The 15,962-nt window shown below is 37.3% G+C and overlaps 1 protein-coding gene across 8 annotated transcripts in view; it reads right to left on the bottom strand.

Moving 5' to 3' along the window:
- Positions 1–15,962, bottom strand: part of LOC124555023 (phosphatidylinositol 4-phosphate 5-kinase type-1 alpha) — a 319,011-nt gene that overhangs the window by 198,043 nt on the left and 105,006 nt on the right. For 6 of the 8 annotated variants that reach the window (XM_047128774.1, XM_047128773.1, XM_047128775.1 and 3 more), the window contains exons 12-13: positions 15,851–15,913; positions 7,398–7,475 (exon numbers count right to left, since the gene is read on the bottom strand). In XM_047128774.1, coding sequence (XP_046984730.1) covers positions 7,398–7,475; positions 15,851–15,913 — 141 coding nt within the window. The remainder of the gene's footprint in view (positions 1–7,397; positions 7,476–15,850; positions 15,914–15,962) is intronic. The other 2 variants (XM_047128772.1, XM_047128777.1) reach the window with 1 other exon arrangement.

Below are 15,962 nucleotides of genomic sequence, written 5' to 3'. Positions count from 1 at the left end.
TACACTGTGCAACAGGTAAGAAAGGACACACATTGAAAAGCGGGTGAAATTGCAACCACATTTAACAGGACTGAAAGGCATGCAATCTCATACTCCACAATGGCAAGGTGACTGCATGACAATGGTTTCATTACCCGATGACCAATATGTTGTGTTTTTGAGATGGCACCAAGAGCATCGGGACTAGACCAAAAAAGAATGTGATTATGCACTCTTCTTGAATGAGAGCAGATTCAGTCTAAGTAATGATTTTGGACTTATCCTCATATGACAAGAGGTGGGAACACGTAATGCACCCCTGAACATTGTTGTTGAACATCGTCATTTTGGTGGTCAAGGTATCATGGTGGGGGAAGGAGTAATGTTGCATGTTCATACTGATCTCAAAATCTTTGAACACATTACACTCACCAGTCAATGTTATTGTGACGATGTACTCCTTCGCAATTGGAGAATGGACTGGACTGGCCCATCTGCTCCTCTTGACTTAAATTCCATACAGCACATGTGGGATGCATTGAGGAGACATACTGAAATACATCCACATGCACCACTGACGATCCAGCAGTTGTCAAAAACACTGGTGGAGGAATGTAATGCCCTACCAAAAGAACTCCTTACCAAACTCGATACCACCTTGGAATCATACTGCAGAGAATGAACAACCACCTGTGGCTATCACACAGCCTATTAAGAACCATGTCCTGTCTTTTTTAATGTCCAGGGGAACAACATAAATCATGGTGACCTCAGTGTAATTATTATCTTTAAATAAAAGTTTAATTTCTGTTTGTCTCACTGCTATTTCTTTCAGTGACCTGCACTATACTGTAGCAGTTCTTCCTGTGTACGGTCCAAGTTTCATCGAGCTAAGTCACTTCTCAGTGATACATCATGCAAAAGTTACTTTCCTTCATCAGTTTTGCACACCAGTGAATATGGGTCATGCCAGTATGCAGGTCAGAGGTTACACATTGGCTCCTCCAGAGTTCAGCTGCAAAAAGTGACACCCCACCTACATTTGATTCCCTGTCCACCTGATGTAGGACTAAAACAGTAATGTAATGTATAATGCCTTCTAACGGGGAGATTCACAACAGTAAAAGTGAGAAGGCTAAAAATACAATTAACATTAGTGGGCTCAACAATAGTAACATAAGGTGATGGAGATAATCAGGTCAGTTGGAGGGTTGGTGCTATCAAGTGTCTCACAGGGCGCAGCATGCAGAACGGGTGAGGATGGGCAGTCCCCTGTCCTCCGTATAGTCAATGGATGGCAGATTGAAACAGAATCCATGCTCTCAGAGAAAGCATGAAAACCTTTTCAGCTGTTATCAACTAGTATAAGGAATAAGGATTCCTTGTGGTCTTTCTTTCATAGGACTGCTTTATTAAGGGGCATTCCTAAATGTGCAGAAGAAGGATGATCAATATGGCTAGCAACCTCCACGATCAACATGTGGCAAGAGACACCCCAATCACCCCTGCTCTACCCTAAAAGCACTTTAAAGAATTATATCAGAGTGTAAAAACCACTTGTAGAGAGGTAACAAAGAACTTGTTCAACTGTCCTTATGTTGCGCACCATTATTAGAAGCGAATAATCTGGAAGAATGGTGTGGTGAGTCAGGAAGTGGGGGCATTCCACCTGGATGTGAGTTAGTGTCTGTAAGGCTTCAAAATCACAACATAGTTGTGGTTCATTACAAAAGAGGAAACCACAGTTAATCTGGAATGATCAACGCAAAAGCAACACAGAATGGTGGATTCCCTCTGGGAGGAACAGAGGAGGAATGCCTTGACAGTGCAGAGCTTATTAGAGGGGGCAGTAGCCCACCAGATGATGTTCCACTGCTGAGTGAGTAGAGGTCGTATTTGCACACACAAACCTATAGCTGGGATCGATAAGTGAACGTTGGAAGCGTACTCGCTTCTCTAGCCAAATTGTAAGCCAGTTCATTCCCTGGGATACCCACATGACTTGGAACTTAGTGGAAGATAACTAAGCAAGAAGTATGACTAAGGTCAGAGAGAAGATCATGAAGAGCACATTTCACAGGGCGACAAAAGTAACATATGTCAATAGCCTAGAGACTTTTCATTGAGTCACTACAAATTAAAACGCTGTGCTCTGTTAATGACTATCAGCTCTGCCGTAAAAGTATTTCACATTTCCAGCAACAAATTTTGTCCCTGACTGATGGGAGATGTAAAAACTCGTCCCATTCTATGGTTGTTTTTCAGCTTGCAGTGTAACTGATGGTAGCACCCTTATACTCCTGAAGAACTGAGAGGAATGAATGCTGAAAGGTCGCGGAGGCAACTGAAACTTTAGATCCTTGAAATATGTGAGCGGGGTACTAAACAAGAAGAAGTGCACGGGACTACACGTGGAGTACGTTTTGAGTGATGTAAGTGTCAGTCTTGGAAGAGGGTCTCAAGATGCGTAACAACTAATAATACCACTTGAGGATGAGTGTCAGGGAGTAGACACCATTTGCATCAAAAAATAATTGTATGACTCCTTGGAGCTAGCATTCAGCCAAGGTTATATAATAGGAGCAATACCAAATGAGAAAGTTGTCGCCATACAGTGTGGGGGTAGCCACTGGCCAAACAAAGATAACTAGGCCATGTTGATGAGTGTAACACCAACCCTGAGGGAAACCATGCTCTTGAGCCCATAGGGAGGTGAGCAACATACAATCTCTAACCCAGAATAATCAATGGAATAAAAACTGACAAATGAAATTCAGTAGGGAGTCTCAAACAGTCACAGAGGGTAAGTAAAATGTGATGTCGTTAAGCAATGCTGTATGCCTTATGGAGATCAAAAAAGACTGCAATGTGATGATGGTGTTTAGAAAAAGCCTGTCATATTGCTGCTTCCATCCTAACCACATGGTCAGATGTGGATCATCCATCTCAAAAACCGCACTGATCAGGAGACAAAATTCCCCGATTTGACAACCCAGCATAATCATCATACTACCATCCTTTCAAACAGTTTACAGACCACAAGGCTAATCAGCCTGTATCTGTCAACAGACATTGGGTTTTACCCTAGTTTAAGGACTGGGGTGGTGACACATTCTCTTCATTGTAGATGAAAACATTTTCTGGTCAAATACAGTTGAAATGCTGAGTAGATGGAGCCTGTGAGTCGCACTCATATGACGATCATTTGATTATGAATCTAATCAGGGCCTGGGGCCTTATCATGAGGCAAGTCAAGAGCCTGAAGCAGTTCCCTGTGAATGAAAGGTTTATTATAGTTCAGGGTTACTGGGGGGGTTTAAAGATAGGCATTATTTTGGGAGAATTCATTGAAAATCAGCTAGTGGTTGGTAATGTTTTACCATACCAAAGAAATCTAACTGCTGATAACAAAATTCAGCTGCCATCTGTTAAAAATGTAGCCATCACAATGATAAATTTAAGGACAAAACAGAAAAAATGAAGAGTAAGAAAGAGTGGTTATCTTATAAATGATTCAAAGACAGAATATCTCTACACTTGGATGAGCCAAGCCAATCAGACAGGCCCTATATAAAGAAATATAGCTGGAAGCAGATTCCCTGAAGGGATCAAACACTGTACAGACCGGCAGCAGGACCCCCCACCTTGTCACATGAAAGTCAATGAAAGTATCCAAGACACAAATAAGTTTTACTAGAGTGTGCTCAAGTGAAATAGTCATTACATAAAGTTCAAATTCCAGATGTAGATTTATGAGAAGCAAATATCTCGTGAAGCTTGGTCGTATCATTCAAAACAATGCTCAATGATGGTATGTAAAACTGATTGATTTTGTCCCTAGTGAAAGAAGGCCACTGAGCAAGACAGGAAAAAGATAGAGGCTGTAGCTTCACAAGGATCTGTTCCAGATTGGCACACAGAAAAATATGATGCAGAAAATAGGGATAAAACACAATGGAGGCAGAACCTTGTATTTCCACTCAGTCTCCTGTATTTGATCACAAAACAGTAACAACAGAACAGGCAGGTAGGGGTGTGTGTGTGTGTGTGTGTGTGTGTGTGTGTGTGTGTGTGTGTGTGTGAGAGAGAGAGAGAGAGAGAGAGAGAGAGAGAGAGATAGATATGATCTTTACAAACTGAAAATCGATATATGCACAAGTCCTGGTTGCTGCCAGAATTATGATCCCAATCCACTTTGTTCCTCGGCTCAATATATTTAGACATACTGTTAATGGGACATGTCAAATGAGCATGCAAAATCCATCACAGGATGATTTAAAATAGCTTTAGTTGATAATTTGGTTCATTTTGCTATTCATGTGAGTGTGGTTGCAATTGAGTAGCATTCTACTACCCATTGCAATAGTCCGTGAGCAACAAGTAATGATCCTCTCTGGTTGTAGTTGCTTGTTGTCAACACTGCCCTTATCATCTAGAAATACTCCCTTTAGTTTGAAAGTTAAGATCACAATTATGCACTGCATTTCATGAACTCCAATGTCACTTTCCACCTCATGATGCGACTGATCATGTTCTAAAAACTAATGACTCACCACACAGCATATTCTGTTAAGTCATGAAGTTGGGGAACTTCACCACTTTATTCAAAATTAAGTGAACACTTTCATCAACCACTAACAACTCTGGTCTACAAATACTTGAAATATATCTCACTTATAAGTAATGTTTATAACTGACAAGTCTAAGTAAGAAGATAACCTTCATTCTCCCTCTTTTATAATGCTGAACTGCTCAGGCAAACCATTCTTCTCAGTACGTACCAGGTTATCCCCTTAGCATTTTGACTGATATATACTATTGGAATCACCACTGATTCCTTCAGCCTCTTCCTCCCAAAACAACTATCCTTGAATGTGTCAGAAATGTACAATACTGTGTGTGTGTGTGTGTGTGTGTGTGTGTGTGTGTGTGTGAAAATAATGGAAGGCCTATTAACCCTTCGACCGCTACAGATGTGTTCCCTTCATTCCTCGCTGAGCACAGCTTTGTTGCTGCTATACTCCTAGCCCAATGCTACTACCTGTGTTGAGAGACAGTGTCCCGACCACTATGAAATACTTACCACCTGAATTTAACACAACTATTACGTGAAAAGGTTCGATTTTTGCACACCTTACAGTCCGATATCTTTACTGAATAAAGGATCAAATTTCTTTTCGTTATTTGCCCTAGTTACTCTGCTGGATCAAATTAAGTAAAATATCCATGAAATTTTGAAGAGTTCACAGAGGCAAAAAAACACTGCGTAGCCGTTGTTTACAGTTGATTTTAGCTTGTACATTGCTGTATAAGAAATGTAGATAAGATATCAAAATTTTATTTAAAACTGAGAGCACAACAATATCTCATTTCATTCTCAAGATACTGGTTTTTATATCTGGCAGACACCTGCGCCTGGTGTGCCCAATTCCACTCTTGCACATAGGGAATCGTGTCATCATAAAAATCAACATATTTCATAAACTGTTCAAAGTAGCAAAATGAGGTTTTCTGCACATGATGACACACAATGAGGCATGTATGTTGTATGACAAATATTCAAAACTTTTTGATTCACCAAGATAGGCAAGTAACTTGTTTGCAGTACTGAGAGGGTCAGCAGAATGGGATGCATACACACATCGATAGCACTTAAGGAAAACCCAGAGGCCACATTTGAACATGCCCTCTGCACCTGGGGAGTGGCATAGCATGATGAGTTAAACTGTCCACAGCAAAGGGTTAATATAACAATATACGCAAGTTACCAAACTCATTGGTTAAATTTGCAAGTACAGCGAAAATACGCCGCATAACCAATCCTGCAATAGATAATTAGCAAATGTTTTGTTAGAGTACTGAAACAGAACTGCATATTACAACCTAATGCTTTTAAAAATTACAGTGTTAATATAATCAGGTTCAATGTTATCCTCCTGCTTTCACAGATGCTGGGCTAACAAGTGTTCCATTGTACACAGAGCATTCAACAGAAGTATGACAGTGTATCAGAAATCATATTCACAATCCTAATGGTCATCATCAGTGTGGACATTTTTGTGCCCTACTTAGCACGGCATTCTTGTAAAGAATTCAAACACCTACTAAAAGAATCAACTTTGCATTTCAGTTTTTATTTAAGAAAATTTTACGGAAATTGTAGCAAACTAGAATCATACTATGCGATCAAGAAGCTGATGTATGTTTTTAATTATCTAAATACTGAATCTCAAATGACTTAGACAATCTAAAATTTGTTCAAAATGTTCCTTTTGAAACTGTTCACATGTCATTAATGCCTAGAATAGGCTGTTCCATCTCAAATGCCCATGTGCGCGCAGCCAGGCATTCGCAGGTTGCAGTGTACAGTGCGAACAGTCAGCAGCCGAGCTATAATGTGCACTCTGTACAGCCCCGGCCTTGTCGGCAGTGATATCCATGTGGTTCGCATATGTGCAGAACTTGCAATAGAGAGCTATCTGGCAGGTAGCCTATGTTAGTTGCACCTGCAGGTGAGTGGGCTGATGGGTGCCCCCATGTGCCTAGGCCCCAATGGGGCAGTATTGGAACACCCTAATCTAGAATAACTTATAAAACTGTTTCACAATTCTTGCAAATATTTTTATAAAATCTCTCATTTTTAGAAGTTTTTAATTACATGAGAAGTATTTAAGGGAAATTAGGAATCAAAAATGAAGCTCACATAAAAATGTTCATAAATTTAAAAAATCTCTTTCTGGCGATTGATGTGGAAGAAATAAAATATCCTGTGATTCTAATAAACCAAATGCAGTGAGCTCCTGTCTGAAATACATCACAGTACAAGCAAATCACTGAAACAAAATAGTTTGATTCATTTAATGAAGAGTTGCACATTTCCATTTATATTTATTACCCTATTTCTTACAACATATGCAACAGAAACAAGTATGTTGTTTCTTCGTATACGAATAAAGATAACTCGCTTCAGGTTAATGCACACAATCATCACCTGATATTTTTTATTTTTATTTCTATGTCAGAATTTCTTCAATCAATGAGAAATAGGACAAGTGCTTGCCACTCAAATATAAGAAAAAGAAGACAGGCACCTGACAAAAAAAACTTGCAAAGCTGGAAAATTTAATATTTTGTAAACATACACTGCAAAAACACATGGAAGTACAAAAAAAAGGAAGTGAACTTTCAAAATTTAGTTACAGAAATATTTATAAACAGGGAACCCACATCATGAACTCTTAAAAAATCTCCCAGGTATAACTACCTCATAATTCCTTTTATCTGAGTTTTTAATTAAAGAACGAAATTAAAAAGATAATTTTGACAATATTCAAACTTAGGATGATATGTTTAATATTTTAGCAAAATGCGTTGCGTCAGACATTCAGTTACTTATTGCCAGAAAACAATGTACTTACCACTGGATTCTCCATGTTCATCCTGAGAACGTAATGGTCGAGAGATACTCTTGCGTTTAGAAGGAGAATGTTTCAGTGCTGAAAGAGTGTAAGACATGCATAAATACATAACATTTTTGCCAAAACTGTTGATATCTGGTGGTGCGACAAAAATTTAATTTAAGATGCAGTGGTGTAAATACTTCATAGTACTTTGGAAAGAACAATTTATGTCCCACACAGTTTTTAAAGAAGGTGCACACATAAGAATGAAATATTTGCTACATATACTTTCTGATTTGTGCCACAATGTATATTAACAATCCCTTTTCTTTTGGGAACTGATCTGAAAGCAAATGAAATTAGACTTCTAAATCCCTTGATGTTCCACCCTATGTGAATGTTCACATACAAAGAAAATAAAACCCCATTTAATGAAGATAAACCAAATTTGTACCTATTAGATGGCAAAAAGTGTTACACTTTTCTCAGTTCTCATATGAAGGATGTAGACTAACACATGAGAAAATCTGGGCTATTTAACCCCTAAGATTATAATCCTGAGGTGCAATGAAGAAATACCATGACATTTGAGTGACTAACAGTGACAGACACATGGCAGCAATTTGTTATAATTTCACATTGTCCAATACTTTTGTGTTAGATTTGACTCTACACTCAATTAGTGGACAACAGGTCCACAAGTATTACATTTACTATTAATGTATTTTGGGCCTCGAGAGAGCAAGGCATGTGGTATCTACAATATTCCTTGATTTTCTTGAAAAGGCATTTGACTTCACTGAAAGTTTCTTCCCAGGCATCTGAAGCAAAGTCATATGTTTCACAGCATGTGGTCACGTCAGTTCTCTCACACCATCTAATTACGTATTTTCCTCGGGTTCAGATAAAGAAGGAATATAAGACCATTTGACAAATGCAATGATTTTCTATTCTGTGAACCCCCCCCCCCCCCCCCCCACTTTTTTTAACTTGCCTCCTGCAGGAAAAGCCCGATATAATTAAGCTGCAAGGTACACACATTTCAGTCTCAGCATCTGTACACATAGCCCCCTTTCACCAAAAGGGAAATGCACAAGACATTTTGCTCACAAACTGACTTCATCTTCAGCTCTACAGTACAATATGGTAAGATAACCCTGCGGTTGAACTATGAAACACAACAGGTATTACAATTCTAGGATTTGCAGTTTGAGGCTCAGGTATTACTTTTTTCTTTTTTTATAAAACAGTTATTTTCATTCTATTGCAAAGATATTGTTCCCCAGTTTTATATAAATATAGCTGTATCTGAGATTGCAATCAAATCCGTACGGTTATTGGTAATGCACAATCATTTTAATGATAACCGCTTCTTGTAGACTTTTCTGTATCTGTTGTTATTATCAACAGTACAAAAATTAAAAAGAAGAATATCAAAGTCATCAATCTTCATCACTCAATGTCATTACCGATACGTAACATTTCTGCTGACAATGACAAGTATTTGCACTATGATACAGGAAGTACTGTGTTTCCCTACAAAGCAATTTACTGTGAAATTATGGTTCCATACAGATCATCAACAACAAACTTCAGGGATGGTGAATTTCTTTTGTGGTTTTCTAATAGCACAGCTACTGCACACGTTCCTAGCAGCAACTGCAATGTAAAAAAAGTATATTAGAGACGAAAACAAAGAGAATGAGGGTACACAGTATTCCAAGCTATTGCAAAATGGTGAAAGCTATTTCCAATTTCAAGAATGTCATCAGAGAGATGTGCAGAACTACAGGCTATATATTTTTGACAACCTGGTTTAGAATTATGTAATACATTTTATGCTTATGTATTACGATCTTTGTGGAGACTGAAAATCTCCTTTGTAGAGACCAATAAGACTTCCATGAACAGAAGGCTTGTGAAATTGAAGTCACATCATGCAAGAGATCCAGGTAGCAGAAAATGACAATAGCCATGGTGTGGTTTTCAACATCTGGCAGATGTCTGATCTGTTCCTTTCTATAGTTTACTGAAGAAAATCTACAGCTAAAGAAAACTTCACCAGTTTTGTGACTGATTTGAGAACATCCTCACAGATAGAACTCAGATTATCATTTTTTAATGCAGAGAATTCATCAAATACGTAAGTAATTTTGGGCGTACCCAAAGGCAGTTTTACAGCATCATTACACCAGAATCTTCACTAGGCTGAATGCACAAGATAAGGCTTTGTACAGGGAAGTTGCAATGACAGAATATTTTAGTGTAATACAGGAGAATCTGTACCAATCAACCTTTGGTACAAGGAGTCGCAGTTGACCCAGAACATAGATGAATGTAGCATATTGCACACAGATGTTAGAAAGACCCGTCAATGTTCCATTACACAATTAGGGGATCAATCACTAAAAAAGGTAAAAATGTAAAAATCTATAAGTGTGCATCGTGAGTGACATACCCTTCAAGTCCACCTAAGCACCAGCCTTAGGAAAAGCACTGAGATTCGTTGAAAGAATTCTACAGAAATGTAATTTACATAACAAAAGGGTGACAAAATTCTCGTTTCACTAATTTTCCAGTACTACTAGTCAGACAAGGGCACTTACTAGGTAGGATTAATAGAGGAGACAGAGAAGATCCAAAAGAGAACAGCACTTCCTCTTTTTTGACAACAAGAGTATTTCTGAAACTTCCTGGCAGAGTTCGAGTCTCGGTCGGGCACACAGTTTTAATCTGCCAGGAAGTTTCATATCAGCGCACACTCCGCTGCAGAGTGAAAATCTCATTCTGGAAGAGTATTTCTGTCCATATAAATCTCACAAAACTGCTACAATAGTCAAATCTAAGTAGTTTGAACTCATATGGAGACTGACTGACAGTTTTTCTTTCTGTGTAACGCATCTAGTTTTCCCTGCCAATCTGACATACACTAATTTTAATGCAGTTTTGGTTGAGGCCTTGGAGAAGCAAAAAACTGCTTCATGACCACATAAAAATTGTTGAAGAACATCAAGGAAAATATAATCCTCTCTTTTGTGACGTTAACATTTTTCCTTTTCAGACTTATTGTGATACAGTTTCAGCACTTTGGCGTGTAAGCAGGTACGTGCGCTATTTCAAAACACGGTTCCCATTTGCTATACATCTAATGATTGAACAATTTCACAAACTGGACAAATCACTTTGTTTACACATACAATATGGAATGAAATACATACAGATACTCAACCTTTCTCCCCCTTTATTTACCTGCTGCACCTGCACAAATCATACCCAGGTGTGTATCTAAACACTGTGACTCATTATATTCTCCTGTTCTTTTGAGTTTCCTTTGGACACTGAGAAAGAACTGCATTCATGGCATACAGGATGTTGAAAACAGATTAATCGTTTATGAAATGTGTCCACCAAAGTGAACCTCACTACAACTGTCTTCAATCCTCCCCAAGAATTCTTGAGCTTCTGTGATGGCTTCTTACACTGTGACAACTATTTTGTTCATTTCAAAACTGCTCTCGACACCATCAGTGGTGACTGCCAACAGCAAGTCATATCATACCAATCTTCAAGCAATTTTCACAAACTTCCGCACAAAAGCTCTTTTGCTTGTCATTCAGCAGTTGATTTACAAAATTTGAAGCAACCTAAGCTCCTGTAAAGTTTATCAGACAATTTTGTGTGTTAAGTTTCATAAAATACTACTGCCACATCAGGTCCAGAGAGTATCAAAACTGACAGCATACAATTATATCTGGTAACATTCAGAATATATTGCAATTGTATCTCTTATACATACGGCATAAGAAACTTGTGTGAAATTGATCAAGTAACTATATTTGAATGCCGTATAACAGACATAGTGCAGAACTGGTTTGTGATTCTACTAAACTGTGACTCGTATGGCAGTGATCTTATGTAGCACAGTGCTTGTTGATGGCCTTACTAAAAATTCACCACCATCAAGGAATATTTAGCAACTTTTAAAACATTTCAAACAGTCATAAGTCTATGTCTGGCCAAAATTATTATTCATAAGCTTGCTTAACACTGTTTCTGTGGCAATAATCCAAGTCTGAAATGCATACACCATGGTCTGCCCCACTAATTTTTACATACCAACAATCTTAAAAACACTTAACAATATGAAGTATTTAGATCACACTAACTACATCACTTGGCATCAAGCCAGCAAGCTGTTTCATGAACAACGAGAGGATTCACAGGGAGACAAGCAAGAACATTCTAAAGACAGCAAATTTAATTCAAAAAGGTCAATCCTGCAAATCATTCCCATTATATTCAATTGCATTATTCTATCAAATTCCTCCAGAAATGACATTATGATTAGACAAGCATAGTACCGGTCCAAAGATGGGGTAAAAAAAACTAGCATACCACCCTTCTGACCCAGCACATCTATCACGTAATACCATGATTAAAACTAATCTACATTTAAAAATAAAGGAACAATGACCTTCTCAACTCCTCAACTACACATAAATAAATAATTTCCACATAACACTCGTCATCTTTGACACAGTAGTGTGATTAATAGTATTAAAGCTACTGATCTCAATACCAATCCTGGAGTAAGCAGAGCTCCCTCTCTTGAAATAGAAGAAAGACAAACAGGGGAACCAACATGCAAAAAGAATGCCAATACTTTACTTGACTTTATTGTCCTTGGTTTCTCAAGCAGTCTCTCTTGTTTTCATAGTGATTTTATAGCAAGTAAAAATAATACGAATGAATTCACAGCTTCAGAGTTGCTCAGTTTTCTTATAGAACATTACATGTAAAGTACATTCATGCTGTAAATCACTAATATGAAACTGTACAAACATGTTGAATAATTTGACACACATGCAACATGCAATAGAATAAAAGTGAGCATATAACTGAAGACATTAAAATATTTACTTGAAGACATATAACACACAAATCAGAAATTAAATACCTACATATACGATAAAATTTTACTTGTAAAATCAAATGAAAACACACAAACCATAGCAGTCTTGCTTTGTGACTTGCATCTACAGAAGCATATCACTGTTTTTACTTGTGGATTGTAATAAATTAACCGCACAGACTGTCAAGTTCTTAGCCACAAGCTGTTCTCTTCAGAAGGGCGAGTCATCTTCACATGTGAAGCTTTATACTATTTCAAGTGGCAGAGGCATCTAGGATTGTGTAAATACCAGACAAATTGGAGAGGTTAACTACTGCCCTTGAGCTCCAGTGCAGATACTCTATACTGCTTCTCTGAGAACATGTGATTTAGCAAATAAATAAACTTCTTACAGTACAAGACATTTGCATATGTGACATCTATTTCTCCAGCAGAATATTATTTGCTTGTGATACTGTATTACTGTGTCAATATAGTTTGCGATTTAACTTTATTTTTCCTTTTAATGCCATCTTACCAAAAGAGAACAGCTTAAGCAACAGATAACATGCACAAATACACATTTCTTAAACAAAAAACAATAATGGTGTTCTGCCTGGAACATCAAACTTCACATCAGGATAAGGCGACTAAGATCACTCGAGAAATCATTTGAAGCAAATATTTTCAGAGACGATTCATCACTTAAAATACACAACTGGCACATGCTTCATATAGCTGTTTAAAATGTCATCATATTCTCAAACACAATAAACATGAAAAACACTCCATCACCCACTTTTCCCTTATATATGTAAGTTAGTTGTTACTGACACCATTTACAGAAAAAACACAAAAAATAAAATTATAGATAGTTCTACAACAACTGAACAAAGTTACTTGTGTTAGTCCTTGTCACAGTAAGATGGTTTCCATGATTTCGAGTGATGACATGCTGTTAAGTATCCCTTCAAAGTTGTTTCAGTGACACCAAATACATCAATACAGTACAATTTGAACAACAATATGTAAATATTGTAGTAGAAAATTCTTACAAAATATTAATTCTTCTGAATCATTTCCACATGCCGTGCAGTCAAAAACAACTATCTTAACAACAATCATACTTTGCTCTGTGGCAACTGGCTGATTTTACAAAGTGATGTCAGCAAAAAACCTGCAGAAGCTGATAATGTGATGTGTGAGTTTTAATCATTAGAATATATGGTAAATTTAGCAACATCATACTGCAGGAAGGTCTACCTTTGTCATAGTTCATAGTTCCTCTCTCTCTCTCTCTCTCTCTCTCTCTCTCTCTCTCTCTCTCTCACACACACACACACACACACACACACGGAGCAAATGTACAAAACTGATTCATCAGGAGGCCTCAGGGTATAGACAATACATATGTCCTTCAACACAAACTGCAAATGTTTACTATCAAACTGAAGATGAACTGTAACATTTAATCTTTCTGCATACTAGTTTGGGTGGTACCTCTATTTGGGGACCTAACAACCTTCCTTACTCTTCCATATGAGGCAAGTTGCTTTTGACATACTGCAAATGATTATTTCTTTATTAATTCCTCGTGTTCTTCAATCTGCAAGTGAATCAGCAAAAATGTTTCAAATTGTGGAAGCACATAAAAACTTTCAAAGTCAGACTTTAACGTGTTTTTGGCATTTCCCATTTCACTAAATTTAATCACATTTTAGATGAAAGGCTGTAAATGTGTCATAAATGAAGCCCAGAGAAATAACCGAGTTTGAAGTCTTGAAGTAAACTAGAGAAAAGAATTTAAATAATAAACAGTCTTTTATGGACCAAAATTGCACTGGAACATGTCCAAATTTTATCTCATATACAATGTTGCTGCTAAATATATTTTGCTTGCTGTACAAGGCATTTAATCATATGGAGAAATTATCATTTTAATTGTAGTGTCAATTGCGCAGTACATACCACTGTAGTGGGAGAGATGGGGTGTGGTCAGGAGAGAATGGACCAAGTGGCAGGGCGAGTGTGTCGGGGCGGGGTAGGGGGTTAATGGCTGAGAGAGGAAATGTAGAAGAAATAACAATATTGATTTACTTCTTCATCAGTTGAAAAGCACTGTCAATAATTATATCTGTAGGGATGGAACAATCACTTCGAGTGAAAACATTAGTGAAGATTATCAAAGTGAGCAAAGTACTCTATAATTAGGGGATACAAACTTGATGAAAGATGTAACTGTAAATGACAGCCATAAAAGACAGCTCAAAACTGGTGATCCATTGACGACACTGACGTAATTACATATGGAGCACTAGCTGTTGTTTGAAAAGGATGAGGGAATGTATTAGATATAATCATGGCCCTCTTAAGCAACAATATGGGTGATATAGGGAGACCATGGAAAACCTACATTATGATAGAATGGTGGGCACTAAAACCCGCTCCTATAACCTACAAGTCCAGTGTGTTAACCATCTCATCTCGTAGATGAGACTTCTTTGTAAGATGATGTAAACTGGTAAGTAAATAAAGCGATAGCATACATCAATCATACTATGATCATTAAAAAAAAAAAAAAAAAAGAAAAGAAAAATGGTTTGATGGTGATGCTGTCAGTGCGTTCAAGCAGAATATACTTCTGTATGACTGAGCAATATTTCAGCTTCTTGGTGAATATGACATCATCTCTTCCTTTCTTATTGAAATATTCTTTTCCTCCTATCCAGGGTATTTATGAAATACTATGCTACCATGTTACATAATACGGACGTAACTTCACAGTACGTTAAAATCCGAAATCAGCTTATGATGTCAATTCATAATAAGAATAAAACATGATAACAGGTACTGTAGATGAAAGTTTTGTAGATATATAGTGAATGACAACTTGTAAATAACCTGAAAATCTGCACAAAGACATTCTGTTGTTCCTGCCCTCATCATAAAACTTAAATTTCATGACAATCACGCTACTTCCATCATGAACTCCGTAATAATTTTGTAATGCATGTTTTCTTCTATCAAAATTACTTGCATGCTGTATATGGCACACAAAATTTTAGAATGCAGTGACCTATAAAACTGTGGTAAACCAGTTACAATACACCAATATATCTACAGTGAAGAATTGATTGTCACCTATTCACTAAATAATGGCAGTGCATTAATGTATCAATCTGGAGCTGTGTTGCTAAAACAGTGATAATAGTGGTAGTTTTGTTTTTTACCGACACTGAACAACAATCCAAAAAATATTTTGTTTACACGTAAACTCACTCAACACACATGTTAATGTAAAACACCCGCTGCAGTTTAGTAACAGGAATATTAATGAGCAAAGGGTGAAAAGGCATAGACTATAAGTGATTAGAAGCGGTTTTCAGTTATTCTGCTGGGAAAAAAACTACATTGCTATTGAGACAGAAGAAAAAAATTTACTACCTGCTGTCTCATCTACTGCCTAATTTACCTTCTTGTTACTATTATTTAGTTGAAATAATTTCCATGCTAATATGTACAGTGTAAAGAGTACAAATATATCATGCACAGAAGCTGACAGAGCTAGTAAGTAGCATACCTATGTAGCTGGTAACCAACGTACGAAACTTGCGATGATTGCCTTTAATTTCCGGCAAATCCACTGGTTAAAAGTATTCGCAGCACAGGACAGAGACAGACAGAAAGAAAGA

Source organism: Schistocerca americana, chromosome X (genome assembly GCF_021461395.2).
Source record: "Schistocerca americana isolate TAMUIC-IGC-003095 chromosome X, iqSchAmer2.1, whole genome shotgun sequence".
Lineage (NCBI taxonomy): Eukaryota > Metazoa > Arthropoda > Insecta > Orthoptera > Acrididae > Schistocerca > Schistocerca americana.
This window is presented reverse-complemented; position numbering and strand designations above follow the sequence as displayed.